At 46.4% G+C, this 12,735-nt stretch overlaps 1 protein-coding gene across 2 annotated transcripts in view; it reads right to left on the bottom strand.

The window, feature by feature from the left end:
* OXSR1 (oxidative stress responsive kinase 1) overlaps positions 1 to 12,735 on the bottom strand; it is a 73,043-nt gene that overhangs the window by 39,853 nt on the left and 20,455 nt on the right. For both annotated transcript variants that reach the window (XM_088534785.1, XM_088534786.1), the window contains exon 3: positions 6,923 to 7,031. In XM_088534785.1, coding sequence (XP_088390911.1) covers positions 6,923 to 7,031 — 109 coding nt within the window. The remainder of the gene's footprint in view (positions 1 to 6,922; positions 7,032 to 12,735) is intronic.

The following is a 12,735-nucleotide window of genomic DNA, read 5'->3' as shown; positions in this document are numbered from 1 at the left end:
GAAAAAAGGAGGCAAAATCATTCCCAAGGATCCCGGTTAAGCAGGATAAACTCCAAGAGCCCCATTGCCTTAGGATGTAGGTGAGTTTTCCTCTTTCACCAACAGCATTGCGCTCCCAGGAGCGGTTCGAGGGCTCTCCTTAGCCTCAGGGAGAGGACTGTTTTGTACAGAGCGGCCTGATCCCAGCTGGGCAGGACATTAACTGCTCGAAATTAGCTGGGAACATTCTGCTCAAGTGCTGAAGGGCACGTGCTTTACAAGCTGAGCATCTCCTACAAAAACACCAGCACCGCTCCAGCAAGCGCCAGTTTCTACACGGGCTTCCAAACCAGTCGCCAGAAGTGGTGAAATTAAAGTCGACCTGAACTTAGTTAAGCAGAGATCCAAAAACATTTGGATCTGCAGGGGTTTGTCCTCCGTGTAGACAATGAGATTCAACAGCCTGCAAAACTAATGTGCCCTATAGCCCGTGGCCAGAAGATGAGGGTCACACTGGAAATAAGGTGCACACCTTGCAAGAGCCATAGTTAGAAGCATAACTTTTTCAAGGAAAAAAATCAACTATAATGACTTTAAAGTACAGTAAAGCTTTCACTAATAAGGATGCTTTAAAAAGTCTAGTGAAGAGCAACAGATGTTAGTCCAGAGAGAAAAAAGAAAGCTGAGGACGTTTAGTTTTAGAGATTGGTATGGTAAGAAATGCAGCTGTAAACAAACTCCTGCCCATCAAATATACATTGAGCAATTCCCCAGCAGGAAGCCTACAAGGCGATTGTGCAATGTGATAAAGTATTCAGCATTATTTGTCACTCATCTTTAATTAAGTGCCTCGCTATCTTCTGACGCCAACTGCCAACCATGCTAGGGCTGCTTAAGGTCCAGTATCTCAGCGTGCAAACTGCACAGTTAATTGAGAGTTAAGTGGTTTTCCATTAAAACTAACATGCTCCATAATCTGCTTTGGAAGCTGCTAATGCACTAGTTCCTACTGACAGCAGAAGTCGCCAGGGAACCAGTCGTACATAGACTTGCCCTCGCCAGATTAGAGCCAGCCTCATTGCTCAGATCAACCCTGCAGCTGACCGAGAGCTCAGACCAACTTCTGATCAGCTGCAGGAAGGGAACCAACATCCAGCTGCTCTGTTTCCCCCCCAGGAGCTGTGAGAAGGAAGCTCACAATTCGGAGCGTGGCTACAGAATGATCCATTGGTCATTTGTCCAACCTTGCAGAAGCAAAGAGCTGATTTCCATCCATGACATCTTCATTGCTCAGATGCTGCTAAGTCGTCTATGAGCAGATCAGTAGCCTAAATTTGGAGGAGAAGAGGCTATTCGACACTTCTTGCTCATTAAGGTGGCAACCCAGCTGAAATGGACTGCTCTTGAAACCTAGAAAATACCATCCTGGCCTGTGAGGTTGTCTGCTTTAAGCAGGGGCTCCTGCAGTGCTTTCCTCAGCAGCACGATGAGGGTTTCAGCCCCGTTTGCCACCTCCGCAGCCGTGTGAACGCCACTTGCTCCTGAATCCACACGTGTAAACAGGGTCACTGCAATAACGGGAATCCCATTCTCCGGGCAGGGTGCAGAACGAGCTGCCAGGAACTCCTGAAAGTGGCTTTGCTGCTGGGGAAGCTCGTGTGTAATGACCCCCTTGGGGCAAGAAGTCCTGCTTGTTCCCGAGTCCCTTTCGGCAGCGAGTCCCTGCCAACCTCAGCGCGTCCTGTTCCCAACACGGAGCGCGTCTCCCTGACCCACCGTGTCCCCAGGCACGCGAAGCAGCACTTAGGGAGCCTGCTTCCAATATCCCTCCTCGGGAGGGGAGGAAAGCACCCACGTGATGGTCATTAACCAAGTTGCTTAATGCGCTGGCACACGGCGCTGGGGTACGAGAAGGCATGAAAACCTGAGGAGAAAGAAAAGCTTGTTCTGAACAAGATTCCTGATAAATACGGAGCATTTTGGTTGGGATTTTAGGTGCCTGCAGAGGCAGCATCAAGCAGAGCTGGTCATTGTGGGAACCACGTGGTGGATGTTATGCTGTAACCCAAGGAAAAGGACCAGGTAAAATACAAAACTGCTGCAGATTTGTCTGGCGAGCAAAATGAGATTAAATCCTCTAACATTTCATCAAAGTATTAGATAAGAATATCTACATTAGCACTGATTTGCCATGTAGAAACCTGGCATCAACAGGCTGGAGAACAGGGCTGAGGATCACCAGCATTTCCCTGCTAGAACCAAGATCAGCCAGGACAGTTGATTTTCCTTCAAGTTCTCCCCTAAAAAGATTTCTTCTTCCTCCTGAGAAACAGGAGTGCCAATGTCTCTACATGCTCCACACTCTGCAATCATGTACATGCAGTACCTAAAAACCTCCCATCTCTGATTTATCCCATCCTTAATTGCTTGCAGCCTATTTGTGGAATCACAACTTAAACTTAAATCCTCCAGATGCACTTGAAATAGCCTGGCTCTCCCCTAACTACAAAATAATCCAGGGTAAACAGGAGGATTTCTAAGAAATCTTGGCCTCTCTTTGGACCATAGCTGACTGCTGGGTAGGTTTTAGGAGAGGCCAGATGAGAGATTAACGTGGGAGAAGTAGGACAAGATGCCTTGTCTCCCTGGTGGAGATCTAAGGCTTTGCCATGCCCTCCCTTTTGGTTTTCCTTAATTCTGGGTAAGCGTTTCACCGCCTAATCAGGATAAAAGTATCAAGAAAGAGCTTGATCAGGTGCTCTTAGAAACCTTTGGAAAAGAAAATGTTTAACTATTGCAATACAGTAGTGTGCTTAGCAGGTTTCATTAGGTGCTTTCAAGGCAGGCGCTGCAAGAGCTCCAATATTTCCACATTTAAGACATATGCAATTTAAAAATATCAGAGTTTCATTTTCTGTTGACTAGAGCAGTAAAAATGGTTGTGTGATGCAGCAAGCTACCACAGAGCAGACAGCTGCTCTAAGAACAACTGTGCTGGGGACTCTGGGTCACCTGTTAAACAAGAGCTTTTCCTAAAACGTGGGAGAATTTAGGAGGAGCAAAGAGGTCACGGTCAGGAAAATAAAAGCACAAGGACAAAAGGACAGCTGCTTCTCTTCCCACTAAAGTCGCCCGAGAGCAGGACTGAGCACTGGAGAGCTTTAAAAAAGGCATGATTAAAATTCATGACATGGGAATGCCAGCAAGGCAAAGAGCAGGGCAGCACTAGGCTAGAAATAGCCGCTTCAGTTTAGGTTGGAGTAATGTTGGACCAAAAGGCCAGGGCGCCGAGCTGACACTGCTAAGCCTGGATCCCCAAAATAAATTTTATCATTAGAGGATGATAAGATCTGCAGTTTTTACTGAAGGCAGCACAAGGAAGACACTTCACAAGCCACAGCTCACTGGAACTGGAAGAAGAGTCAGGATAACGGGACACCCCGGCACCCCTTGTCGCCGCCTCGGGAAGCGCCACGATCTGCAGCTCTCCACGCCCCATCAGCCAGGTCCAACTGCTTCCAGCAGGAACTCCAGCCAGCCTGGCTTTCCTACAGGTTATTAGCTCCTAAATGCCACTCCAAGAGCTCAGCAGAACGGAGGCTCCACATGGCAATTAAGCCACTTCTGAGTGCGCCAATGAGTTGCTCAAATGAGCGGGGCAGTAAATACCCGTGTGTTATCAGGCACTGAGGCTTCACAGATTTGGCATTTCTCCCCTAGGGACACTTCTGAAATATTTGGGTTAAGATTTCAGCGAGATGAGTACTACCAGAAAATAGATTAAATTGCACTTAACAACAACAAAGAAATCACAAGGCTTTCATTCAAGGCTTGTCTTTCTCGTAGACTGTATATCAAAGGAATAAAGTCAGCGTAAGTAGGCTAAAATTAAAAATAGTTTTAACGGGAGAGGATAGATTGACAGTGATGGAAAAGTAGCAGTAAGATTCTGAACTTTTCCTCAGAAAAAAAAACCCTCAAGTATGAAAAAGCAGAAGCAACCCTAGAAGATACAGCATGGACCAGCATCAAGCCAGATTCAATTTGCATTTGTTCATGCTCTAGGAATTGTTAGAGGGAATGAGAGAAATAGGCTGCACTCTGTTTCTTTTCTCCTTTACAGTTCATTAAAAAAAAGCTCAAAGATTTTTTCCTGTTGAGAAATTCAGGTCATTAATTTTCCCTCTGGACTACAGATGACCACAAAACTAGCCAGTTTATTGCTGATAAGAAGTAAGCTGAAAGGAATGAGGAGCACTTTTTAAAGTCTCTCGTTACACATAATAAATAAATAAATCACTCGGCCTCAAAACAACTGAAAATACGCTCATTAAAAGTGAATGAAAACACTCTTCAGTCAGGAAGTTACCCAGATTTCTTCCCCATCCTCAAGACTGACTGTCCTGGAGAACTTGGCTCCGACACCCAGAATGATATTTCTAAAGTACAGCCAAGAAAAAAAATGTAAGCTGAAAAAGCCCTTTCACTAGGAAAAGGAAATGACAGGTCACCCTCGGAGCCCTCCTCGCTCAGTGAAATGTGGATAAAATAGATGGAAGTGCAATCCTGCCTTGCAGAAGTGGCTTGAGGGGACTGCACTGCTGTTACTTGCTGTAGGACCTTGGTCTTTAACCTTTTTTGCCATCACACGTGTTGAAGTTTACAGTACTACATTACCCCACGTAATACTTAAAGCCAAATCACTAAAGGCTGATGCTATTTCTTTCTGACTCAGATGGGTGTTAATACTGGTCCATTCATGGATCCATTCTCACTCGGTGAATTCCTAAGGGGTTGCTCAACAGCAAAACCTCAACTCCCAAAGCAGCCTTGAAGCCCAGAGCCCTCCTGTGCTCAGCAGACATGGGATGAGTTTCTCCACCAGGGCCCCTCAGGAGCAGGAGTTCAGGCAGCTGCTGGAGGCAACAGAGTAATCGGAGTCTGCTGCAAATGTGCAGGGTCAAATACCAGTCTGTGTGATGCAGAAACCTGCTCCAAGTGAGGAGCATTGATGACAAGAGGTCCTTTCACGCCACTGAGAAGGTGGTTTGGAAGCAACGTTTTTTTTTCTTCCCCTCTCAGAAGTTTTTCAATTTTAGCTTGTAGTTCCTCGATAGGAAACGGTGGTTCATAAAAAAGTCTTTTTAAACTCTACGCAATAAAGCACAGAAGAAAAAAAAAAGAAAAATGAGCAGAAGCCACATTTGAAGGTTCAGGGATTACCCCAAGACTTGCTTGGTTCTGACAGAAAACTACTGTGAAATCACTGGTCAAGGCAGTTGACAGTTTCCTTCAAAGAGGTTGTGTATTCCCCTAAGAAGGTGGCCAAGAACATGGCTCTGGTCTTCATGTTGTGGAAACCAGGTCCCCTTTTTATATGCACAGCACAAATACTTACATAAAGCTGGGAGCCAATTCTTTCCTACACCTGAACAGCAATCACATTGTGAACGACCTGACCACTGCATGTCCAAGAAGAGAGGGTAGTTCTTCATGACACACATGAACATATGGAGTACTAGAAACCCTTTAAATAAGACTTTTATGTTGGAAGGAAATTTGATCCCCCACAAGAGGCCTGCTAAAATTCTCTAACGTCTTCAAAGACTCATGTTTTATGGTCACTGTCAAGCCCTTGTGGAAGAGGCCAGCAGGTTTAGCCAGATTTTTCCACATCATCTGGCATTTTACAGTCCTCAGTATTCAGCCAAGAGCAGAGAAGCCAAGAAGTGTTTTTTTTTTTTTTTTTAAAGTAAGAAAAAGGTTTTTTTTTTTTTTTTTTTTCCCTCGGCTTTAAATTCCTTTCCACTAGAGTGCCAGGGCAAGTCAAGTCTTCCTACAGACAGGCCTAAGACTTAGTAACACTCCTCTGTCCTATCATCCCAAACGCAGTTTAATTTCTTGTCTTGACTGCAGCTTTAACAAGTATCCTGGAAAATAGGATGCCATCAGGTTAAGCATTACTGATAGCAAGCTTTCAGAACTTCAAAAAACTTTCAGAGTATAAAGCCAAAGGGGAAAGTCTTCCTGGCTCTGTATTGAGAAGGTGGCAAATGGAAATTGCCCCAGGTATCCACAGTTATTATCCATGTAGGACAAATGGGCAAAGTGATCCAGCTATGAGTGACATAACTATGCTTAATCAAGCCACATCCACACTCTTATTCTTCTGCCTTTTTAAGGCCAAACACTGACATTATAGGAGCAGTTCTGCCTAAAATAGAGGTGATTTATGCTTAAATCACCTTAAATCACCTCTATGCAAGCACAGTCAACACATAAATAAGCTAAATCAATAGATTGGCTGGTTACCAACAAGCCATCAGCACCATGCAGGCATCCAAGCTGCAAGTGAGAAAAGGTCAAGCAAATCAGCCTTGCAGGAGGAGTCACTAACATCACAACTCCCACGATGAGGCTGGTGGGAAGGGCTGGCCTTGCAGGAGCCCCTTGCACACGTTTCCAGTTCAAATGCTTGTGCTAGGCTTATGCGCTAAGATGAAGAAACTCTCATTAACATGACCCAAGAAACACCATTTCAGATCCATGATAAGATGATGCAAACGTGATTCAGCCTCTGGAAGTGTAAAACGGCTTCAACTACAAGGTTACTTTGTTGATATCTAAAATCACGACTTTAAGTTTCTAAATACACAAGTGAGTCACTCAGCAACCACAAAACCAGCTATAAGAAATACTATCACATATACAAAATGAGAGTTTTTTATATATATATATATACATATACACCACACAGTTATGCATTTAGCTGTTACTACCAATATACATAAGAGAAGCTATTTCTGAGCTAAATGTGTTGAACGCAAGTATTCTTCCACTATCTTAACTGTAAGTGGGAAAATTGGAAGGAAGACACAGAAAAGGGTATGACAAAGTCAGCATTTTAGGTTGCCTTTTAGGGTGAAGAAATTGGACCACTCACCTCCACTGAGCAACTTCATCACCAGCCAAAGCTCATCTTTCACCACGAAGGACGTGTAGTAAGATACGATGTTGGGGTGATGGCACTGGCTCATGGCTTGAATCTCTTTCTGTAGAGAAAAGCAAAACATTGCAATTGGTGTCATTCTATGGGTATAAAAATCCCTGAAGAAAATAGAGATGGGGCAAAAAAAGGATACCTAGAAGGCGATCATTAAAAAAAAATAATCTAGCAATATTCATGACAATCAATCTGTACTACCTTAAGGCTAAAAAGGTCTTCTATGGTAGTCTACCTATATGTCTAGAACATAAAGAAGTGGAAGGGAACCCAGCTGCAAGGGCAACACATTGGTCTGAACCCAAGGACCTGCCTCCAGCTCCCACAGGGCATTCCCAAGCAGTTACACTAGGTTGCAACCAAGGAAGTTCTCACTGGAGGATGGAGTCAATGTGCCCTTACATAAGAGCTCCTTAATCAGCTGCAGGTTATCGTTTGGACAAGAACAGGCAATATTTGCTGCTGGAAAGGAGAGGCCTCTTATCACTACTGTTTCTTCCCAGCACAGAGCAGAGCGCTCAGCGCGCCGGGGCTGCGGGCACAGGGGACAGCTACGTGTTCTGTCATGTCAGCAGGAGAAGGGCGACGGTTTGAGGGGAGAAAACAGCCGATACCCACAGTGTTCTCCAAACGTGCTCAGCTGCGAGATTCTTCAGGGTTTGGCCATGCCTGGTTTTAGGTTTTAGTTGAATGACTGTGCTCTCAGTCTTAGTTATGGGTTATGGACGTCTTAAAAGGGTAGAGGGAATAACATCCCAAGAAACATTGACTGATTTTTCGTTCTACAAGAATAAGTCAACAGTTTGGACACAAAGCCTCAAAAAAAGTGGCCCAGAAGGTTCACCAAAGCCCAGGACACCCCACAGATGCAACATATTTCTTTCCTTTCCTGCTCATCTCCTTGCAGCTGAACGTAGTGCCACAGGCAAACTGCTTTCCCAGGGCAAGTGTTCAGCTGGCAATCATCGCTACCAGGCACTAAATTTTTAAAAATCAGTCACGCTCACATTGATTTAGCCAACTTAAGGCTGCTTTTCAGGGGAATAGGTGCATTTGAGGAATCAAACTATCAGCTCCTCTCCTGGGGAAGCAGAAAGAGAAGCACCAACTTGCCAGGCACCTAATAAAATCCTTCCAAATAGGAAGGGATTTGGGAAGAGGTGGGGAAGAGGTTATTCATCTCACTACCTGAGAACCACTCCATCAAAATAAATACGGCCTGAAACAATATCCTCTGCTATCCCCACCGCTCCAGCTGCCTTCCTTGCAAGCACGTGCTTCGTGTCAAGCTGTTTTTCAGAAAGGAAATATGTCCACACCTTCCGAGCTCGCTGCTGGCTTCCAGCTACGCCTCTTTATGACGCAGGGAAAAAACCCTTGACAGAAAGATGGCAACAAAATGTTCTTTCTACTTCCCTGCTCCAAGTTTCTGCCAAGGGTTGGACGAGAATGAGGCTCCTGGGTGAAATCTGGTCAGATCCTGACTGTTTTGTGCCTTGTCACACTTGCATAAAACCTGGCTGGGTGGAAAACCCCGGGCTGCCTGCAAACACCCAGCGCGATGCGTTCGGCTGCATGAAGCGAGGGCAGCTCTCGCTGCAAAGCTCAGCCCAGGGAGCTCTGCTTCTGCAGCTCATCTGCTCCAGGATGCTGCATCGAACATCTGGGATCCTTTGGACTTGCTCGAAGCACCGGGTTGAGTCTCACGACAGGACTAGGCACACACACAAAACACACACACACAAAACATACACACACACACAAGCAGAAACAACAGGGAAAAAAGGGGGAAAAAAAGCCAACCAGATGTTAAGTCTCCAGTTACCCAGTCCTTCCCCCAACCCACCATTCTCACAAATGACCTAGAAGAGCTGTTTTTATCCCTTTTCCACCTAAGGGTCTTGCAAAGTATTTTGCACTGTCTCCCTGGGAAGGCACACGCAGACATTATGCATTTTACCTACATTAGTGTAAATCCACTGGAATTCTGGAGACAGCCAGCAAGAAAAGACCTGGACCAGGTTTCCTTAGCAATCCGGATCTGTTTGCCATTTGGGCAGCTCTGCACTGGAGCCTTTTGCAGGGATCTGTGGCACCATCAGTTACTGTTATTGGATTTCCCAACAATTTCCTCGCTTGTGTTATTACCATATGCTCCCCCCAGGGTGGAGAATCATCATTTAAGAAAAAAATTAAGCCCGCCATATGCTTTGGTGTGCAAAGAGGAATAGGGGGGAATAATCTCAAGCCTGATCTATGCAATAAGAAGCCTCCATCAGTTCGTGGGTTTGTAGCACTGGCTGATTAAACCCTTCCTCACGCAGCCTAACGTGGCTCTGAATAATTCATTGCATTGCAGCCCGTAATTTCCAACATTTTCACGTTATTACCAGTGAGGAAGGGCAGCAGTCGGGCAGCATTTCCCCGCCACCCCCAGCCCTGGTTTCTGTGGTGGTTTCCTAGGGTAATTTCACACCGGCTCCATCGAACCTTCCTTCCTCTTCATCCCCCGGAGGGTACCCACATCCTGAGGCTCGACGCATAGAATTGTTTTAACCGATGACCACAAATCCCTGAGGATTTGGTGGCGAACACACATTCCCGTCTAATTGAAACCAAACCAATTCCACCGTATAGACAATAGTCAATTGGAGAGGGGCAAACGCAAGGGTTGAGGAGCTGCAGCCAGGAATCCTAGTCTAAAGTCACCAGGGAGCTCTGGTTAAAGGCACATTTAACCCAGAAAGGAGGAGGAGGAGCGGATGATGCAGTAACTCCTTAGTGTGGGGCAAGGGCAACGTTAAGCCGAGTTTTTTGGCAAGTTCTCTGCTCTAGACGCGTGTCTAGATGCAACAGTTTGGAGGTGGTAACACACTCACCCTGGGCCACATATTTTTAATAACTGCACTGTCAAATTCCGAGAGCAAATAGACGGGATCAGCTTCATAAAGGCTTTCATGTCTTCCCATTAAAGGCTCTGACGAATGTTTTCACTACTTCTGAGGGCAATAAAAGCAGCATTTTAAAGCTTCTGAAACTCTAATAAAACTGCTACAAACTACAATTTAGAAGCACAAGAAACCCATTAGTCTTGTACGAGGCAGACACTTCTGGGCACCTCTTTTGGAAGCGGGTCAGCCTGCCCACCGGCATGCAGCAAGGCACAGCCAGGAACACTATTTCAGCCTGTATTTCAGCCTGTATTTCAGCTACGTGAACTTTTTGGCAGGTGTTTTCTGAGGACGATATCGCGGTGGCTCTTTGTTTTGCTTATCTGCCCTGCGGCCCATGTGAAAGGCGCCTGCCCTCCGGCAGCAGGATGAAAGTCCCGCTCTGCTGAGCTTCACCTCCGTCTGCGGCACCACAGCGAGGCCCAGAGCTGCTCGTGGGGCTGCCTCGGAGCCGAGGTGGCCAAGACCAAGGAGGACGAGGAGATGAGGCCTCCCCTTTCAGCGCACCAAGGCTCCCAACAGGGGTGCCAGGGTCTTTAGCACTCACTGGAGTCCTGAGGCACGTGGCACCTTCAGCCCCTTCGTTCCTGTAGGAAGGGTTTAAAGCTGTGGTTCCAAAGGAGTCCAAGGCAACCCTAACTGTTCAAATTTTACATTAGGTGAAATTCTAACGTACTTTCTTTTCGTTTAAAGATGTGACTATACACATTCCTCTGTCACAGCCAGCTTGGGACAGTATCTGAGGGGAGATGGGGCTAAAGAGCCCAGAGCTCAACACTGGGGACTCTGATGGCACTTGGACATAGAGATCATCCCATGAAACTCCTGCCCTCGAGATATGGCTATGGCAAACAGGCTGGCAGGATTAAAAGGGGATTAGAGTAGCACATTGGGAGCAAGGGTGGGAAAGGTTACACACACAACAGTTTTGAAAGGGATAAAAAGCCTTCATACATGGGGACATAAATAAACCTGAAGCGATGGGAATAAACCACCCCCGTGGCAAGTCATTCTACAGCCGTTCTTCAGTGTCATTTGTTCCTCAGTGCCATTTAGCTATTATCCCTTCTTTCAAAGTCCACAATATTGGAGATGACAGACAAAGAGGCAGATGGCTAAAGTGTTATGCTGTAACTATTCTTTTGCTCCCATTTTTTAATTGACTTCCCATAGCTGGTGGCAACCGACTACCTGTTTATAGTCCCAAAAGCTGTAAAACTCCACTCATGTTGCTTTATAATTACAGAACCCTTCAAAGCCCCATCCTGAGGTGCAAGTGAAGCCAGGCTCACCCCCTTTGCCAGCTGGCACATCCCTGACCTTTGCAGGGGCTCAGAATAACACCCTGCTTGGAGCTGCACGACCTTAAGTTCGTCGTTAGCACCTGCAGTTAATGGCAAGCTGCTCAGTTTACTTCAATGCACCATCCCCTGCCCGCCCAGTCCAAATGAAGGAAGGGGGATACTTCTTTGAGGATTTCCAATGCTCTTAATGCTGTTCTCCAACCAAACTATTCAAAGAAAGGGCACCAGTATTTAGGACCATCCAGCTTCACTCCTGTTCCTACATGGAGGCACCTACAACCAAGCAGGTGCCACCTTCAGTTTAAGTCTTCTACAAACTCACAGTCGGGCAAGAAATGCCCAACAAGGCACACGGAATAACCACGCCAAGCCCCGTACTGCAGGTTGGGCTCTGTGGCATCGGCGCTTGGGGACTTTTAGCCCTGGAGCAAGCGGGAAGGTCCGCAGGGCTGGAAATGCCATTTCAACAGCAATTCCAGGATTTGGCCTTTCCTACGGCAGCCTGGCGCTTTGTTCCCATCGATCCTGGGGGAGCATTAATCCACTTGTAGGAACTGCTCTGCTAGATCAAAGCCAGCTCAATATCCTGCCCGAGCCTTCAAAAGGAGGTGTAAAACCCCGTAACAAGCACTTGCAGAATTATCTGCCCACAGGAACTGACTAACCCTAGGCAGTTAACAGTTGGCTCGTGCTTTAAACCAGAAGAGCCCATAATCTTTTTTTTTTTTTTTTTTTTTTTTTTTTTTTTAAATCCTGTCTAATGTAATCTTCTCAACCATAGGTTGATTTAACCTCACACAATGTTGGATCTCCATAGCATTGGTAGAAAGCTCCCCGGTTGATGCCACAGTGTGGAACAGGACAGTGTTTCTGCTGCAGTTCAGCTCCTCGTCCCCAGCTCCCTGGGTTCCCATCCGACTCCAGCAAGGGCAGCCAGCAGCACCTTCGCTTCACTGTCCCCTTGTGCAGACCTGGCGGGCCCTGTCCTGGCTAATCCACCCTCTGGAGTCTCCTCCTAGGAGAGGCCACAGCTCCCATCCTCCTTCCCAAACCTGTCCTGCTTCTCTTAATCACTCTGGGAACTGAAGAGGCAGCTGCTCCCCCTCAGCTGGCAAAGCCCGATCCCAGATAGCTCCTGCTATTCCATGTCTCTGTTAACTAAGCAAACATCTCAGGGCAACGGTCTACTTCCAAAGCACGGAGGAAGAAAGCTCTGCTGGATGAAAGGAGCCTAACTCATGTTTTGACTACGTGGAGATGAAGCAAAACCTGATGGACAGAGGAGAGATGTAAGACCTTTTAGATCAGTAATTCTTCAAAACGAGGAGCCACGTAACATTTACACAAAGCTTGAGTCACAGCTATGCTGGGGCAGATGTTATTCCCCAAGGATGAACAGCAGCAAAGCAACCAGCATCCCACACAGGAAAGAGGGAAAGGCAAAAGTCAAGCACAGCAGAGCGATGTCTGGCTGTGCAACACGCTGCACACACGGGCA

The sequence above is a fragment of the Tinamus guttatus genome, unplaced genomic scaffold (assembly GCF_059628265.1).
Source record: "Tinamus guttatus ecotype Peru unplaced genomic scaffold, ASM5962826v1 Tinamus_guttatus_pri_ptg000599l, whole genome shotgun sequence".
NCBI classification, from domain to species: Eukaryota; Metazoa; Chordata; class Aves; order Tinamiformes; family Tinamidae; genus Tinamus; species Tinamus guttatus.
Note: the sequence above shows the minus strand (reverse complement) of the source record. Positions and strands in the feature narration are given on the sequence as shown.